Source organism: Salmo salar, chromosome ssa01 (genome assembly GCF_905237065.1).
Source record: "Salmo salar chromosome ssa01, Ssal_v3.1, whole genome shotgun sequence".
Classification (NCBI taxonomy): domain Eukaryota; kingdom Metazoa; phylum Chordata; class Actinopteri; order Salmoniformes; family Salmonidae; genus Salmo; species Salmo salar.
The window spans coordinates 43,527,774-43,547,825 of record NC_059442.1 but is presented as its reverse complement, the minus strand read 5'-3'; the positions used below and the strand labels follow the sequence as shown (position 1 = coordinate 43,547,825).

Here is a 20,052-nt window from a genome sequence, read left to right as displayed (position 1 = left end):
AAGCTGCTCTCTTCTTCTGTACGATATGCCCAGAGAGTGAAAACAACCTCTCACAAGGTGCTGATGTGGCAGGCGTTGCCAGGTACCTTCGTGCAATGCAGGCCAGCCTGGTGTGTGGCCCTGCATGCTGTGACCACCACTGTAGTGGACAGTCCTCCATGTTGATGCTGGCCTCTGCTTTGTAACGCTCCACACATTTTCTCAATGGACTCCTCCTCTTCGTCAGACTCGGGCGAACTCAACAAGAGGGCAGCTTTTTTCTTTGATGGCTCTGACTCTGTTGCTTTACCAGGTTGCTGTGCAGGCCTCTCTTCCTTCAGCAAGTTGCTGACCAAAGCCCACACCTCACCCCTCTCAGGTCTGGGAAGGCACTTCAGGTCCTTAAACCGATCTTCAGCCATGTGGGGTCGGTGTTTTCCTTGCATTTCTGCAGGTCTGTTGTGAATGTCAGCTTGAATCTTACCACGTAGGCTGGGTCATCATCGGAGCTCTCCATCACCCAAAAGGAGGTGGCACAAAGCAGGCAACCCCACCAATAGTACTTCTCCCCTCCCAGAAGTTCAGTCAAGTGCCTCCAGTGGAAGATCATATAAAATCACTTCAGTCAATTGTGAGAGACTTGTTATACACACAGACTCTATCTCTCCACTCTCTCTCTCTCACACATACACAGTCGTATTATAACACTAATAGTGCGATAAAGACTGTAGCGCTCCAGTAGTGCCTCCAGCTTCCGCAGTTTCTCCAGTTCAGCTGTGGTCGGCATGGTGATGTTGGTTTTCTGTCGGGACAGCGTATCCCTCAGTGGCTGTTGGTTTCTGTGGACACGCTTTACCATTCCCAGAGTGGAACTCCATCTTGTTGTGACATCTTGTGCAAGTGACTCCTTCTTTTGTCCATTTACAACTTGCTGTGTTTGAAATGCCCAACAGTTCCTCAGTATTTGGCTAGGGCATTGTCGAACCCGCTGTTCCGTAGGGACACTGTGATGGACCTTTGGAGACGGTGCGCGGTGCAGGGCAGGTGTTCCAAAGGCAGACGTCTCGCAGCTGCAATCACGCTCCATGCACCGTCTGTGCTAAGTGTGGTAACTTTTGTTTTCAACGTTCCACTGCTTTGCTACATCCGTGAAATGCCCGGCGCACGTTTCAGCATAGTGCCTCTCTTCTGTCTTCATTACGGCCAGAGCCGGTGAATGCGAGCCTGTGAATGCAGTTTCCAGTTTTTATCGATGTGAAGCGCAGTAACCTCAAGGTACTGCACTTCACTACTTGACTGAGGGACCTTACAGATAATTGTATGTGTGGGGTACGAAGACGAGGTAGTCATTCAACAATCATGTTTAACAGAATGTGGACACTGAGTAATTTGTTATGTGACTTGTTAAGCCAATTTTTACTCCTGAACATATTTAGGCTTGCCATAACAAAGGAGTAGAATACATAGATTCAAGACATTTCATCTTTTCATTTTTTTATTAATTTGTAAAAATGTCTAAAAACAGATGTGAAAATCCAGATGTGAAACTTGTTCCAAAAAGACATGGTTTCACATGTGAAAATCCAGATCATATGTGAAGTATTCCAAAAGTCACATGGTTTCACGTGATTTCACATGTGCAAAACATTTGGACATTTTCCACTTGTGTAAATGTGTTTTTATCATAAGGGGACTTTGTGCACCCTCTAAAATAATGGATGCATGAAGCCCCTGTCTGCGTGTGTGGGCGTGCGAGAGATTTTACTGTAATTGAAATCAGAATGTGTAATTCATGCAGTTTTTCCATAAGTGAGGATGGAGGGGGGGAGGGTGGATAAGAAAAAGATGTTTCAGGTGTTTGAAAAATCCAAAAGTCCTCCAAGGCCCAATACACAACAGGCATTTCATATCAGAGGAGGCTGCTGAGGGGAGGATGGCTCATAATCATGGCTGGAACAGAGTAAATGGAATGGCATCAAACACATGGAAACCATGTATTTGATGTATACTGAACAAAAATATAAAACGCAACATGCAACAATTTCAAAGATTTCAGCGAGTTACAGTTCATACACGGAAATCAGTCAACTGAAATAAATAAATTAGGCCCTAATCTATGGATTTCACATGAATGGGAATACAGATATGAATCTGTTGGTCACAGATGCCTTCCAAAAAATAACTTCCACTATTTGCCTCATGCAGCAAGACACATCTCCTTCACATAGAGTTGATCAGGCTGTTGATTGTGACCTGTGGAATGTTGTTCCACTCCTCCTCAATGGCTGTGTGAAGTTGCTGGATATTGGCGGGAACTGGAACCCGCTTGTCACGTTCCTCGTATTCTCCCTCATCGGAAGATATGTCGAAATCACTCGATGACCAATACGCAGCAGGTTGACTGTTCCACATCATATTTATTTTAGATGGAAACGACAAAACAAAATAAACACGCAAAGGAGAAAGGTGACAGTTTCACAGGTGAAACGAAACACAGTGCAAAATTACAATTACCCACAAAAATCTAACACAAACACACCACACTATATGGGACTCTCAATCAAAGGCAGATAGACAACACCTGCCTTCAACTGAGAGTCCCAACCCCAATTAACCAAACAGACATACACTCACTAAACTCCACATAGAAATACCTAACCTAGAACCTACCCCAACACTCACAACCCCACTATACCATAACCAAACATAACTGCCACGTCCTGACCAAATATAATACAAAAAAACCTAAGTATATGGTCAGGACGTGACATTACCCCCCCCCTAAAGGTGCATACACTGAATGCACAAAACCAACAGAAAAAAACAAAACAAAAAAAAACAACAACACACAATTAACCTCCTAACTAAAGGGAGGGAAGGGAGGGTGGCTGCCGTCAACGACGGCACAGTGCTACACCCCCCCTCCCCAACCCACCTATATTGGAGGTGGCTCCGGTTCTGGCCTACTGTCCAACAGACCGTAGACAGACCTGTTGGGCTTAGGACAGTAGGCAGACTCCTTCGGTTCTGGGTTGTAGGCAGAATCATCACAGTCATAGTTAATCAACTTTATTTTAGAATTGTGACCAGACTCACCCGGTTCTGGGTCACAGGCAGCTCCCCCTCAGTCCCGGGTCGCAAGAGGTTGTCGGATACTCTGGTCCGCACCCCGGTGTCGGATCCTCTGGGCCGCACCCCGGTGTCAGATCCTCTGGGCCGCACCCCGGTGTCGGATCCTCTGGGCCGCACCCCGGTGTCGGATCCTCCGACGGCCCTGACCCAGGATTCACCAGGCTGGGGAGACATGATGGATGCCTGGCCCTGGGCACAGGCACAGGACTCACCAGGCTGGGGAGACATGACAGAGGCCTGGCCCTAGGCGTAGGCACAGGACTCACCGGGCTGGCGGGCGGCCCTGGCCACTCTGGCAGTTCAGGGCAGTCTGGCCACTCTGGCAGTTCAGGGCAGTCTGGCCACTCTGGCAGTTCAGGGCAGTCTGGCCACTCCGGCAGTTCAGCGCAGTCTGGCCACTCCGGCAGTTCAGCGCAGTCTGGCCACTCCGGCAGTTCAGCGCAGTCTGGCCACTCCGGCAGTTCAGCGCAGTCTGGCCACTCCGGCAGTTCAGCGCAGTCTGGCCACTCCGGCAGTTCAGCGCAGTCTGGCCACTCCGGCAGTTCAGCGCAGTCTGACCTCTCTGGCGACTGTTGACTGGCGGGCAGCTCTGACGACTGTTGACTGGCGGGCAGCTCTGACGACTGTTGACTGGCGGGCAGCTCTGACGACTGTTGACTGGCGGGCAGCTCTGACGACTGTTGACTGGCGGGCAGCTCCGACGACTGTTGACTGGCGGTGCAGGGCTGACGCACTAGACTCCTGATGCGTGGGGCTGGTACTGGACGTGCCAGCCTGGAGACACGCACCTCCATGCTAGTGCATCTAGCGGGAAACACCGGACCGAAAGGGCGCACTGGCGGTCTTGAGCGCAGGGTTGGCATCACCCCTTCCGGCTCGATGCCTACTTCGCCCTGGCACATGCGGGGCGCTGGTACCTTGCCTACCGGCCTGAAAATCCCAGGCCTCACCACAGCCCCAACCCCAAAGCACGGGACCTGTCCAGTCTGCCCTACAAGGGTATGGGGAGCTGGCCTGGGGCTGTAATCTCGCCCCGCCAAATAGCCCTTGTGCCCCCCCCTAAAAAAATCTTGGGGCTGCCTCTCGGGTTCTACCTGCCTCCCAGGCAGGTTGTCACAGTGGACACCTCGGCCCTATGGATCCTGGCCGTGGAGAGCTCCATAAGTACAATTTTTTTGGGGGGGGCACACGGGGAGATTGGCGGAGTCAGGTGGTGGGTAATTCTGTCACGTTCCTCGTATTCTCCCTCATCGGAAGATATGTCGAAATCACTCGATGACCAATACGCAGCAGGTTGACTGTTCCACATCATATTTATTTTAGATGGAAACGACAAAACAAAATAAACACGCAAAGGAGAAAGGTGACAGTTTCACAGGTGAAACGAAACACAGTGCAAAATTACAATTACCCACAAAAATCAAACACAAACACACCCCACTATATGGGACTCTCAATCAAAGGCAGATAGACAACACCTGCCTTCAACTGAGAGTCCCAACCCCAATTAACCAAACAGACATACACTCACTAAACTCCACATAGAAATACCTAACCTAGAACCTACCCCAACACTCACAACCCCACTATACCATAACCAAACATAACTGCCACGTCCTGACCAAATATAATACAAAAAAACCTAAGTATATGGTCAGGACGTGACACCGCTGTCGTACACGTCGATCCCGAGCATCCCAAACATGCTCAATGGGTGACATGTCTGGTGAGTATGCAGGCAATGGAAGAACTGGGACATTTTCAGCTTCCAGGAATTGTGTACAGATCCTTGCGACCTGGGCCCGTGCATTATCATGCTGAAACATGAGGTGATGTCGGCGAATTAATGGCACGACAATGACCCTCAGGATCTCGTCACGGTATCTCTGTGTAATCCCACTGCCATCGATAAAATGCAATTGTGTTCATTGTGTCTGGCTTATTGCCTGCCCCCACCGCCACCATGGGGCACTCTGTTCACAACATTGACATCAGCAAACCGCAAACCGCCCGCCTATACGACGCCTGTTGGACGTACCAAATTCTCTAAAATGACGTTGGTAGAAAAATGAACATTAAATTCTCTGGCAACAGCTCTGGTGGACATTCCTGCAGTCAGCATACCAATTACACGCTCCCTCAAAACTTGAGACATCTGTGACATTGTGTTGTGTGACAAAACTGCACATTTTAAAGTGTCCTTTTATTATCCCCAGCACAACATGCACCTGTGTAATGATCATGCTGTTTAATCAGCTTCTTGATATGCCACACCTGTCAGGTGGATGGATTATCTTGGCAATGGAGAAATGCTCAATAATAGGGACGTAAACAAATGTGAGAGAAATCAGCTTTTTTGTGCATATGGAAAATATACAGGATCTTTTACTTCAGCTCATGAAACATGGGACCAAAGACTTTACATGCTGTGTTTCATATACAGTACTGTACTATCCTCTCAGAAATAATCAAACCTTTTTGCATACAGAGTACAAAAATAGCTCCCATTTCTGGAGAAATACTGTTATTAAGAGTAGTGGTTGAGAAGACTCTTACATAAAAAGGTTTAAGACTGATGTGCTCGGAGTGTTTATAAGGATGTTTTTGCACTGCGACTGAAGCTCTCCCTCCCTCCATCCCTCCCTCCATCCCTCCCTCGCTCCCTCAATAAAATGAATCTACTACTTAATGCACTCTCCCTCATTCTCTCCGTCTGTCAATATCCCTGTCATAAAATCACATTGCGCTCACAGCTAAATTAATTACAGAACTATTTCCTATTGCAATGGCAGTGATAGGATTAGTATTGACTAAGGGGATGTGTGAAGGAATAAAAGAACAGGAGGCATTCTGACATTACAGACAACAGTCAGTCCTTTAACGATGAGTAAAGGTTGGGTGGAAGAAATATTTACAGTTACAGTGAGTATGACCTGGGGCATCATTTATAAACATTGCACCCACACTGTCGCCCTGAGAGAGACGGTTTATTTCTCTAGGTTGTTAGGTCAGGGTGTGGGGTGGGCATTCTATGGTTTATATTTCTTTGTGTTGAGCCGAGTATGGTTCCTATCGTTGTCTCTGATTAGGAATCATACTTAGGCAGCCCTTTTTTCTTCTACTCCTTTTGACGATCGTGACACACACAAAATATGCCCCCTTGATGTGAGAATGTGCTTGTCTCCCGCAAACTTTAGACCATGCGTACGCACAGTTTCTAGTGGTTGAAGTCTTCCATTACAAGGAGGCAAAAGTAGCCTAGCAGCCTTGTGTAGGAATATATCATGACACACTTATTCATAAAAAAAAAACAGGCAGATAAATATAATAACATTTGCCATTAGCGAGAAAATGTACGGATTTAATGGATCTGATCCGAAGTGCAGTATAATGGTAGAACAGTCACCTTTTCGTTTGCAGGCCACGTCAGAATACTGTAATGTCAAATTTCTCCAGTAGACAGTATTTCATTTAGAAACAGAATATATCACAACCATTGTGGAATAAATTCCTCACATTGTTTTGGCCATGATAGTTCATATTCCCTAAGTAGCCATACAACAAATTACCAACTGCATCTCTCATTTATATAATTGGGCCTATTAGATAAGCTATTATAATTTCACCTCTTTGCTCTATGCATCCCGAGAGGGAGCGGCGGTTTATAACGTTCAGTAGAATTTAACAGGTAAAACAGACAGTTGATCATTTGCATTAAAGTGTGTAGGTTACCACTGTAAGTAGGCCTACTGTAATTAGATTTTTTTTAAGTTTCAGAATTAGAGGGCAGTGCAGCATATTCAGGATAGGGAAAAGGTAAATGCAAAACATTGTTGAATTCAAACGGTCTGTTTACAGGTTCACAACAATTTGCAACTGTTTTTGTCTTTCAGATACGGTCAGATAGGCTACAGCAAATGTCCCTGCAAAATAAAACATTCTGCCAATGCCGCCAAAGACATTTGATCCAAGTTCACCATTGCTATTTCCTTCAGATACTGTCTTGGCCTAATTCCAATACTTCTAAAGTGTACAGCAAATAAGGGCGTTACTGTCACCAAAAAAACGACAGGCAGAGGAGGTCAAAGACAGGCAGAGGAGGTCAAAGAGAGAGAGGGAGGAAGAGGGTAAGCGGTGTTTTTCAGGCGGAGTTATAATGCTCGTGCACGCGCGCACAGTTTTACGACAGGTCTGATTTATAACAGGAAACGTGTATGTATGGCGTGCACCAAGTTTATAAATATTAATATTTTTGTGCATGCATAGTTTTTCAGAAATGGCACACAGAGATATTTTTGTGTAAAATGTACACAACAGTTATATACTGATCAAAAATATAAACTCAACATGTAAAGTGTTGTTCCCATTTTTCATGAGCTGAAATAAAATATCCCAGAAATGTTTCATGTGGACAAATTTTGTGCACAAATGTGTTTACGGGCCTCACGAGTGTCGCAGCGTTCTAAGGCACTGCATTGCAGTGCGGCTTGACATGGTCGTGTTTTGTAGGACGCACGGTTCTCGAACTTTGGAATAAAGTCCTTTTGTGGGGGAAAAAACTCATTCCGATTGGCTGGGCCGGGCTTCCCAGTGGGTGCGCCCCTGCCCAGTCATGAAATCTATACATTAGGGACTAATGAATATATTTATATTTACTGATTTCCTTCTATGAACTGTAACTCAGTAAAATCTTTGAAATAGTTGCATGTTGCATTTATATTTTTGGTAAGTATCAATGCGGCCCCAGGTCACTACTTCAAACTTATTTCAGTACAGTACAGGCAAGGGTTTAACTTTGTGTTGCATATTGGGGGGGGGGTGGACCCAGGGGCATGCCCCCCCCCGATGAAACAAATTAGTTTTTCTAAACATAAATAAGGAGGATGGGTTGCTGCAGCTGGTCTGAGTCTGTGAGACAGGTATGCTGCCTCTGACTTGGGAGAGAAACAGGCTTGCTTGAGCCTACTGCCTGAGGTTAAGAGAAACAGCCCTTCTCTAATTCTGTAGCCTACTAAAAACCAGTTTCAAAGTTTATAATAATACCAAAGTTGTCTTTGAACTCACAAAATTGAGCCCAATATAACCGTTACCAATTATCACTCGTTTTGAGAAATACCACTCACACACGAGACGCGCATGTCGTCACTTTGCAATTGAAACTTTCTCCATTTGAAAAATATCCTTTTCTATATTATTCTAATTCGCGCTTGTGGATTTAGCATGTTAAATGTGACTGTACTTCTTTATTTGTTACAAGTTAGCTCACAGAATGAAGGGTTTGTTAAGAAGAGAGAGAGGAGAGAGAGAGAAAGAGAGGAACTATTGCTCCATTCTTCTTACAAGTCTTGCACAACTTTTTATTATTACCCTTCACAAACCGGGCCAAACCAAAAGCATAATTGGTGGCGGGGGGGATCCAATCATAAAATGAGGAATTGAGTAGTACTGTGTAGCGTAAAGCCACAGAAAGCCAGTAGCTACAGTAGGAAAATAATTTCCAATCCATCATGATATATTATTGAGGGAGTCAAATAGTCAGGTGCTAAAAACATGGTCGCCTAAATCAGTTCAAAATGTACAGATCAACAGTGACAGATAGTCCATCACAAAACCATAACTCTGCTGCCCTTCATGTAGTGTATAAATCCACTGGAAACTCACTGTCAGTCAGGGGATCCTAAATTCACAGCTTGCTTATAGCCTGCTGAGGAGCTCAGGCCACACCAAGTATATCATATCCACTGTCTGTCACACAAGGTTCTCATTAGCTCAATGGGTTTAAATCCTGTACATTGACATTAGCCTACACTTCAATCACATATTAATCCTTTACGCTTCAAACCCACCCATTATATCTGCCGATGTCTTAACATTGCAGCCAGAGTTCAATTTAAACTCCATCGTCTTAATTACACTGTTTCATTTCGGTTCAGTCCTCCTAATACAAATTCAGGACATTTTTACGAACCCTCATCCTCTCAGAATACATTTGTCCTCATTAGAAAACAGACGACTATATCTACGTCCTAAACGTAACCCTATCCCTTTTGTAGTGCACTAATTTTGACTCGGGCCGGTAGAGCTCTAGTCTAAAGTAATGCACTTTATAAGGAGTAGAGTGCCACTTAGAACACAACTTAGGTCTTTGAAAATGGTCTTTGAGGAAGAGGATGTATTTTCCCCTACATTTATTCCAGAAGGGTTCCGGGGAATATTGCTGGGGGGAAGAGCAGCATTTAATTGCCTCAGATTTAAAATTGAAATATGAAAAGGAAGAAGCAAAAGCCATATGCAAAACAAACCGACCATTGTGCCCTCTGGTCAGAGCAGATACGGCAAAGATAGAAAAATTATTTTATGAGTTTTATTCAATGCTTAGGTTTTACATTTGATTACTTTTCAGCCCCTCATCATACTTCATTATGATCCATAATACTGTTCTTGGACTCGTTGCCCAACTCATTCCCTGCTGTCACCACAATCGGATAAAAATTGTGTTTGGTTTGGTGGAACCCAGAAAATCCTTTTCAACATCATTCAAGGGCGATATGGAAGGAGATGACAGACAGGAGGGAGGAGCTCTGTGAATAACCCTCATACTGCGTCAGTTTCTACTTTGACTCCCCAGCAGCAACGAAGAGGCACACTAACAGTAGCCTGATCCCAGATCTGTTTGCCTGTCATGCCAAAGAACAACCATAGGAGTATGCAAGAAAGCACAAATAGATGTGGGACCAGGCTACAGTAACAGGTCATGTTTCAGGAGTAAGCAGTAACCTCCATTACCTTGCCTTATAACCTCCTTATTATACACTGTGCTGCTAACCCTGAAACGGCTTCTGAGAGAAAGCATGAGAATGCACATTGCCCATCAACAATCTCCAGACTAAGGTATCCTAAAGAAACATAGGCTTTAGCTAAGATGTAAGACCCTATTCAATGAAATCTGGTTACTAGCGAGGCACATTGTATTTGTCAGATGCGCCGAATACAACAGGTGTAGTAGACCTTACAGTGAAATGCTGAATACAACAGGTGTAGACCTTACAGTGAAATGCTGAATACAACAGGTGTAGTAGACCTTACAGTGAAATGCTGAATACAACAGGTGTAGTAGACCTTACAGTGAAATGCTGAATACAACAGGTGTAGTAGACCTCACAGTGAAATGCTGAATACAACAGGTGTAGGTAGACCTTACAGTGAAATGCTGAATACAACAGGTGTAGTAGACCTCACAGTGAAATGCTGAATACAACAGGTGTAGTAGACCTTACAGTGAAATGCTGAATACAACAGGTGTAGACCTTACAGTGAAATGCTGAATACAACAGGTGTAGTAGACCTTACAGTGAAATGCTGAATACAACAGGTGTAGTAGACCTTACAGTGAAATGCTGAATACAACAGGTGTAGTAGACCTTACAGTGAAATGCTGAATACAACAGGTGTAGTAGACCTTACAGTGAAATGCTGAATACAACAGGTGTAGTAGACCTTACAGTGAAATGCTTACTTACAAGCCCTTAACCAACAACGCAGTTTCAAAAATACGAATAAGAAATAAAAGTAACAACTAATTAAAGAGCAGCAGTAAAATAACAATAGCGAGGCTATATACAGGGGGTACCGGTACCGAGTCAATGTGCGGGGGCACCGGTTAGTCGAGGTAATTGAGGTGATATGTACATGTAGGTAGAGTTATTAAAGTGACTATGCATAGATAATAACAGAGAGTAGCAGCGGCATAAAAGGGGGGGTGAGGGAGGGGGGGAATGCAAATAGTCTGGGTAGCCATTTGATTAGATGTTCAGGAGTCTTATGGCTTGGGGGTAGAAGCTGTTTAGAAGCCTCTTGGATCTAGACTTGGCGCTCCGGTACCGCTTGCCATGCGGTAGCAGAGAGAACAGTCTATGACTAGGGAGGCTGGAGTCTTTGACAATTTTTAGGGCCTTTCTCTACACATGTAATGCAATTGTATGCTACTAACGAATCCTATCACTTAACATCTCAAAAGAAAACTCCATATTAGTTTATTTTTACACACGCTTCGTTCTATCTGCTAAATCCATCATCAAATGCACAATTTCTGTGAAATGCAGTGAATACACTAGAGAGCCATAAATCTCTGATATACGCACACACTTTGGTGTTTAGCAGTTAATGATAATTTAAACTATAAATCATTTTTAAAGCTCTTGATACCATTAATACGTCTGTGATCTCACTTAAGCAGTCGGAGGGAGGCCTGCAGAACAACCCTACAGGGTCCCAGTAGGAGTACTGATCTAGGATCAGTTTAGCCTTTTAACTCATAATGAATTAGAGAGGAGACCTGATCCCAGATCAGCACTCCTACTCTGAGCTGCGGACCCAGGAGTGATTCAGAGTCTGGAGATATAGTATTTCTTAGGCAGTAATGCAGGAAACTATGCACATCACACATATTTCCACACGCAGTATGTTTCCTCTTGGCATTTTTCTGATTACTACTTTTTCCTCTGATGGCTCTGAATGTCAGTACTCACTGACATTCAGCCCGGGTCTTAAAATAAATAGAAAACCAGACAGAGAAAGAGATGAATCTGACTCGTAGTCTGCAGTATGGCGGTAGAGCGCAATGGTATCCAAGTAACAAAAAGGGATGTAATTGACAGAAAACTCATTTGCAGCATACTGAACTTGTAAAATCAGCATACTAGAGAAGACATCAACATGAGGAAACGGTAAGTCAACAGCATCTAAACCAGAACAATCTTTCACCCGTATTTGTTTTATTTTGAATCAATATATTTCAAGGAAGTGCCGATCAAATATACTGTATGTTGGTAATAAAAAACGTGAAATGGATTACGGAATAAACACAGTACATATTATTCTGAAAAACAGGACATTTTCTGAAATGTAAATTAGACTGAAGATATACGACAGCCAGTAAGATATACAACAGTTTCTCCCAGCCAGAGTCTTAGAGTTATACCAAACCTCCGGCTTCATGACATAACACACAGCAGACTGATGGTGACCAAGACGCTGTTCAAAGAACCTACAATTTCTTAGACTATAATAGAATTTCTTAGACTATAATAGAATTACTTGGACTATAATAGAATTACTTAGACTATAATAGAATATAATAGAGCATTCTATTTCTATGAAAGCACCCTCCTCTCATTAAAACCAACCTGAACCTACACAACACCTCATCTTTCTCACATGTACTGTATAACTAAGTAATCACGGTCCTTCCATTTCAGTGAGAAATGATTGACAATGCACCATCAATTTAGGCTGGCGAACACCTAACTTTCGAAGTCCGCCCTCTCTACGCTGCGAGTCACGTGGGTCGCGTCACCAGGCTACCATCAATTGACAGAGAGCCAATGGTTGCATCATAAGGAATTTGGACAACAGACAGTGCAGAACTTAAAGGGAAAAGGACAAAGATGGGAGTATCTTTGGTGAAGATAGACATACGGGGTCGGTTTCATGGACACAGAATAGGCCTAGACTTTTAATGGAGAATCTCCATTGAACATGCTCTTTAGTCTAGGACTAGGCATAATCTTTGTCCAGCAGAGGTAGAAGTATCCAGAATACTTACACAGTGTGGGCCATGGTGTCCTGCGGTTTCTCTGACTGCTCAGGGAACATTGGGTGAGGTGGCTCTCCAATGGGGACACAGCCTAGAGACTTACTGATGGCGTGGCTCAGCTTTTTAGCCGGAGACTTCTGTGAGAGAGGCAGAAACAAGATGGTGGACATTACATTCACTCTAACTGAAATTCCAGTTTACTTATTGAATTGTTTGAAGTGAAATGGAATTGACCAGAAAATTGTCTGTTATAATGTGGGAATTGCTTATAGAAGTAGTGTAAAGAGATGTATTTGTAATTGACATTAAAATTCTCTAAAATATCCAGTTATGTTGTGTAGTGCACAAAGAAGGGCCGTTGTGGTATCGGCTTGAGGGGGAATATATACGGCTGTGACTATAACCGATGAGAATTCTCGAGAGGTAATAAGGTTAGTATTTGATTGTGAGGTATTCTAGGTTGTGTGAACAGAAGGACTTGAATTCCTGTACGTTATCACAATCACCCCATGAGTCGTTAATCATGAAACATACACCTCCGCCTTTCTTCCTGAGTTCTTTATTCCTGTCTACGCGATGTACTGAGAACCCAGCTGGCTGTATGGACAGGGACAGTATATTCGGAGAGATCTATGATTCCGTGAAACAGAGTATGTTACAGTCCCTGATGTCTCTCTGGAAGGAGATCCTCGCCCTGAGCTTGTCAACTTTATTGTCCAGGGACTGAACATTAGTGAGTAATATACTCAGAAGCGGTGGATGGTGTGCACACCTGAGTCGGACTAGAAGTCCACTCAGAATACCTCTTCTCTGCCAGTGGCATCTTGGAGCAGCCTCTAGGATAAGATCAATTGCCTTGGGGAGTAAGAACAAAGGATCCAATTTGGGAAAGTTGTATTTCTGGTTAGAATGCTGGTGAGTTACCACCGCTCTGATATCCAAAAGTTATTTCTGGCTGTATGTAATAATGGACTGTCATTCGTCTAGGGCTATCTTCTGTATACCAACCCTACCCTGTCACAACATAACTGATTGGCACAAACACATTAAGAAGGAAAGAAATTGCACAAATCAACTTTTAACAAGGCACACCTATTAATTGAAATGCATTCCAGGTGACTACCTCACGAAGCTGGTTGAGAGAATGCCAAGAGTGTGCAAAGCTTTCATCAAGGTAAAGGGTGGCTACTTTGAAGAATCTCAAATATAAAATAGATTTTGATTTGTTTAACACTTTTTTGGTTACTACTGTGTTTTCATAGTTTTGATATCTTTATTATTATTCTACAATGTAGAAAATAGTCAAAATAAAGAATAACCCTGGAATGAGTAGGTGTGTACAAACTTTTGACTGGTACTGTATATATTTCTTAATTCCATTCTTTTATTTTGAAATGTGTGTCTATTGTTGTGAATTGTTAAATACTACTGCACTGTAGGAGCTAGGAACACAAGCATTTCGCTACACCCACAATAACATCTGCTAAATAAGTGTATGTGACCAATAACATTTGATTTGAAGAATGACAAAATTGGTTCATACAAAATAGGACCAAATACATAGTTCTCTTTGCTTTGTCATAGATTTTTTTTTGCCAAGACCCTTTTCTACAACCAAATATGCTCAGCCATTTAATTCTGGTCATGATGCCCTAAAAACAAACAGTAATCACCATCCTTAGTTCAGTATTGGATTTGGAACCAGTGCAAATCCTTTCCCCAGCTTGAATTAAAATCACACTGATTGAGAATTGGGAGAATGGTGGCATAGCATTAGAAATTCAATTTAATTAGCTGAAATTAGTAAAAAAAAAAATAAAAAAAACATAAAATCCCTTTCAGAATATTTATGGGATCTGATGTGTGATCTGAAAGAACTGACCAGGTGAAAGTCAGCCTAATGATGTGCTTCCACCATACTATTTTCAACTGTCAAGTAGGGCCAGGATGATACCAGTATCGCGATACCCGTTAGTATCTTGGCAAAGAAACAAAACACAAAGCGGATTTCACTTCTTTATCATTATGTTGTCATGCAGAGTCACCTTTATTTATTTTCTAAGCTACAGTACACAATATCTTACATACAGCAGGTTTTTAAAGCACCAAATAGTTTTGCCTGCTTCATGTTTTCATTTTTGTCATGGATTAAATTGCGTGATACTGGTATCGTCACAGCCCTACTGTCAAGTCTTTTTCCAATCAGCGCAGACGAACGGGAGGAGACGAGGAGAGGAGGGATTTTAAAAACCAAGAGAGATAGAGCCTTTGTGGTTGCCATGCCTACCCAAGAGGAGTGCTCCTTCATTTGATGCTGGTTGCTATGGGGACCGTTGGCATGGCCACGCCAGAAGCAGCTCTGACAGAGTTGGTAGCCATGGCACTGTTGGCACCGGTAACGGAACCCCATCATACTTTCACTCCGGCAATAGGAACATTCCACGGGATGGAAGACTAGAAGGAAACCACAGGGAAATGGTTCATAGGTCACTAATGTCAATTGAAATGTTGATACAGGGAGACATAACATATTATAAGATGTATTATAAGGCATGATAAAAAAAAATCACACATATGCTTATAACAGCATTATACCTACAGGTAAAAGTGTTACCACATTTGTCAATAGAAATGCTTAGATAGATTAGAATGACTATTACTGGTGTTCGGTGGCAAATTCACTGTGAAAATAGAGCCAAGAAGAAAAGTAATAACAGGGTAACATTACCATTTTCAACATTAGCGAGCCGGTGCATGAGAGGTAGCCACACGAGGCACTGGGGGGGAGGATCTGCCATCAAAATGTCCAAAAACGTGTTCAGCAAGATCTTCTTCTAGATACAAACACACCAAGATGCATTCAGTTATACAGAGATAGCACACCCCAATGCATTCATTTATAAAGCGGCACAGAGTGGGACAATTAAAATAATTCTCAGCAAGATCTGGATAACAACAGATGTGGATAAGGTTCATTGACAGACAGCAGAGAAGCAAGACCTTGTCAGACAGAATGCAAGTAGTAATTCTGCTGGCATCGACTCCATGGGCATAGTACGTCCCAAATGGGAGTCTATTCCCTATGTAGTACACTGCTTTTGACCAGGGCCCATTGGGCTCTGGTCAAAAATAGTGCACTGTATAGGGAATAGGGTGCCATTTAGGACGCAGCCCATAGTGGAAGAAATGGACAGCACTGCAAAAGGTCATCTTCAATAATAGATTAACTATCCCTGCTTATTGAGGATAACCTTTATAATGCTGTCCATACATTTTTTCTATGGTCTGTGGACTATATTTACAAGGTTGTAGCACCCAACCAGGCTGTCAATCACACTTGGGCTAACCTGGACCACCAAATCAAATAAAATTGTATTGGTCACATACACATGGTTAGCAGATGTTAATGTGAGTGTAGCGAAATGCTTGTGCTTCTAGTTCCGACAGTGCAGTAATATCTAACAAGTATTCTAACAATTCCCCAAAAACTAACAATGACCTAATGCACACAAATCTAAAAGGGGTGAATAAGAATATGTACATAAAAATATATGGATGAGAGATGGCAGAGACGCATAGGCAAGGTGCAATAGATGGTATAAAATACAGTACATACATATGAGTAATGTAAGATATGCAAACATTAATAAAGTGACATTATGTAAAGTGGCATTGTTTAAAGTGACTAGTGATCCATTTATTAAAGTGGCCAGTGATTTGGGTCTCAATGTAGGCAGCAGCCTCTCTGAGTTAGGGATTGCTGTTTAGCAGTCTGATGGCCTTGAGATAGAAGCTGTTTTTCAGTCTCTCGGTCCCAGCTTTGATGCACCTGTACTGACCTCGCCTTCTGGATGGTAGCGGTGTGAACAGGCAGTGGCTCGGGTGGTTGATGTCCTTTTTGGCCTTCCTGTGACATCGGGTGCTGTAGGTGTCATGGAGGGCAGGTAGTTTGCCCCCGGTGATGCCTTGTGCAGACCGCATCACCCTCTGGAGAGCCTTGTGGTTGAGGGCGGTGCAGTTGCCATACCAGGCTGTGAAACAGCCCGACAGGATGCTCTCGATTGTGCATCAGTAAAAGTTTGTCAGGGTTGTAGGTGACAAGCCAAATTTCTTCAGCCTTGATGAGGCACTGTTGTGCTTCTTCACCACACACCCTTGTGGGGCCCCAGTGTTGAGGGACAACAAAGTGAAGATGTTGTTTCCTACCTTTGCCACCTGTGGGAGGCCCGTCAGAAAGTCCAGCACCCAATTGCACAGGGCGGGGTTGAGACCCAGGGCCTCCAGCTTGATGATGAGCTTGGAGGGTACTATGCTGTTGAACGCTGAGCTGTAGTCAATGAACAGCATTCTTACATAGGTTCCTCTTGTCCAGATGGGATAGGGCAGTGTGCAGTGTGATGGTGATTGCGTCGTCTGTGGACCTGTTGGTGCGGTATGCAAACTGAAGTGGGTCTAGGGTGGCTGGTAAGGTGGAGGTGATATGATCCTTGAAAAGTCTCTCAAAACACTTCATGATGACAGAAGTGAGTGCTACGGGGCAGTAGGCATTTAGTTCAGTTATCTTTGCCTTCTTGGTTACAGGAACAATGGTAGCCATCTTGAAGCATGTGGGGACAACAGACTGGGATAGGGAGCGATTGAATATGTCCGTAAACACACCAGCCAGCTGGTGTGCGCTCTGAGGACGCGGCTAGGGATGCCGTCTGGGCCAGCAGCTTTGCGAGGGTTAAGACATTTAAATATTTTACTCACGTCAGCCACGGAGAAGGAGAGGGGGTGCAGTCCTTGTTAGCGGGCCGTGACGGTGGCACTGTATTATCCTCAAAGCGGGCAAAGAAGGTGTTTCGTTTGTCTGGAAGCGTGAAGTCAGTGTCTGACGTGGTTGGGGGTTTTTTTGGAGGGGGGGGGTGGATCAGCTTAATATTGCAGAAAGAATATTGCTTCCATCAATGTAATTGTCTGCATCATTTCCAATCCCCCATATATTTTTGGGATAAATATATATATCCATACACGCATGTATGGTGGAACAAGCTCCCTCACGACGCCAGGACAGCGGAGTCAATCACCACCTTCCGGAGACACCTGGAACCCCACCTCTTCAAGGAATACCTGGGATAGGATAAAGTAATCCTTCTAACCCCCCCTTAAAAGATTTAGATGCACTATTGTAAAGTGGTTGTTCCACTGGATATTATAAGGTGAATGCACCAATTTGTAAGTCGCTCTGGATAAGAGCGTCTGCTAAATGACTTAAATGTAAATGTAAATGTACATATACACATATATACATACACATACCTATATAGACATACATACTTTTTGGAAGAATATACCTTTATTATTATTCCCCGCAAACCCTACCACCGATCCCCCAATTGGAGTAAACTAATAAACACTTCGGCTTTTACCTTCAATTTATTCATCTTATACACCTTTTACAGACACAGTCTATTTTACAATAGTTATATTTTGTTTGTTTTTAGTCCTTCCTCTATTTCTGATGTCCATCCAGTTTGATTTCTATTTGTAACTGTGCTATATCACAAAAGTTCTGAACCTATATACATTTTACAGACCCCGTATGTTTTACATTGTTAATCTTGTTATTAGTCCCACCCTTCAGCTCCATTGAACCCCTCCCATCTATTTCTCAACATCATCCATTTCAGATTTCTATTTGCCATATATTTTCAACTGTGCTGTGATGATTCACAAAACAATTGAACCTTTCTATTCTCATAGCTTCAACAGATTGTAAATTAAAAATAAACATTTTGGTTGGTTTTCTTTTTGTAGTTCGTGATTTCCTGTAGACCCTGCCACATACATCTCGTGTCTGAGCCGTTCAATTGCGACTCCACCTTGTCCCTGTACTGGCATTTCGCTTGTTAGATTGCCTTGCAGAGGGAATAGCTACACTTATTTTCAGACATATTCCCAGACCTCTTTCCATGGTTAAATGAGGTGGATCATGCTTTCAGTTTTGCGCGAATGCCGCCATCCATCCACGGTTTCTGGTTAGGGTACGTTTTAATAGTCATAGTGGGTACAACATTTCCAATGCACTTCTTTATAAATGCACTCACCGAGTCAGCGTATAGGTTGATGTTGTTCTCGGAGGCTGACCGGAACATATTCCAGTTCGCATGATCAAAACAATCTTGAAGCGTGACTTCTGATTGGTCGGACCAGCATTGAATGGTTCTCGTCACTGGTACATCCTGTTTGAGTTTCTGCCTATAAGACGGAAGGAGCAAGATGGCGTCGTGGTCGGATTTGCTGAAGGGAGGGCTTTGTATGAATCGCAGAAGTTAGAGTAGCAGTGGTTGAGGGTATTGCGCATGCGTGTAGCGCAATCAATATGCTGGTAGAATTTAGGTAGACTTGTTCTCAAATTTCCTTTGTTAAAATCCCTAGCAACAATAAATGCAGCCTCAGGATATATGGTTTCCAGTTTGCATATAGTCCAGTGAAGTTCCTTGATGGCCGTCTTGGTGTCTGCTTGAGGGGAATGTACACAGCTCCGAAGATAACTGACAAGAATTCTCTTGGTAGGTAAAATGACCGGCACTTGATTGTAAGGAATTCTAGATCAGGTGAGCTGAAGGACTTGAGTTCCTCTATGTTCTTATGATTACACCATGAGTTGTTCATCATAAAGCATACACCCCTGCCTTTCCTTTTCCCAGAGATGTGTTTATCTCTGTCGGTGGCTGAACCGATTCCGACAACATATCCTGAGAGAGCCATGTTTACGCTCTTATATCCAATAGTTCGTCCCGGCTGTATGTAATAAGACTTAAGATTTCCTGGGGTAACAATGTAAGAAATAATACATAAAAAAAACGAAATACTACATAGTTTCCTACGGACTCGAAGCGAGACGACCATCTCTGTTGCCGCCATCACTGTGTTCCCTGGTACGTACAGTTGAAGTTTACATACACCTTAGCCAAATACATTTAAAACTCATTTTTTCACAATTCCTGTCATTTAATCCAAGTAAAAATTCCCTTTCTTAGGTCAGTTAGGATCACCACTTTATTTTAAGAATGTGAAATGTCAGAATAATAGTAGAGAGAATGATTTATTTCAGCTTTTATTTCTTTCATCACATTGCCAGTGGGTCAGAAGTTTACATACACTCAATTAGTATTTGTTAGCATTGCCTTTAAATTGTTGAACTTGGGTCAAACCTTTCAGGTAGCCTTCCACAAGCTTCCCACAATAAGTTGGGTGAATTTTGGCCCATTCCTCCTGACAGAGCTGGTGTAACTGAGTCAGGTTTGTAGGCCTCCTTGCTCGCACATGCTTTTTCAGATTTTCTATAGGATTGAGGTCAG

At 43.3% G+C, this 20,052-nt stretch overlaps 1 protein-coding gene across 22 annotated transcripts in view; it reads right to left on the bottom strand.

Annotated features, from left to right (window-relative positions):
• dtnbb (dystrobrevin, beta b) overlaps positions 1–20,052 on the bottom strand; it is a 56,102-nt gene that overhangs the window by 17,991 nt on the left and 18,059 nt on the right. For 21 of the 22 annotated variants that reach the window (XR_006769845.1, XR_006769855.1, XM_014197656.2 and 18 more), the window contains 3 exons: positions 15,435–15,540; positions 14,994–15,160; positions 12,716–12,843 (listed from right to left, as the gene is read on the bottom strand). Coding sequence is in view for 20 of the 22 variants with exons in the window: in XM_014197656.2 (XP_014053131.1) it covers positions 12,716–12,843; positions 14,994–15,160; positions 15,435–15,540 (401 nt within the window). In the remaining 2 variants the exon portion in view is untranslated. The remainder of the gene's footprint in view (positions 1–12,715; positions 12,844–14,993; positions 15,161–15,434; positions 15,541–20,052) is intronic. The other variant, XM_014197651.2, reaches the window with a different exon arrangement.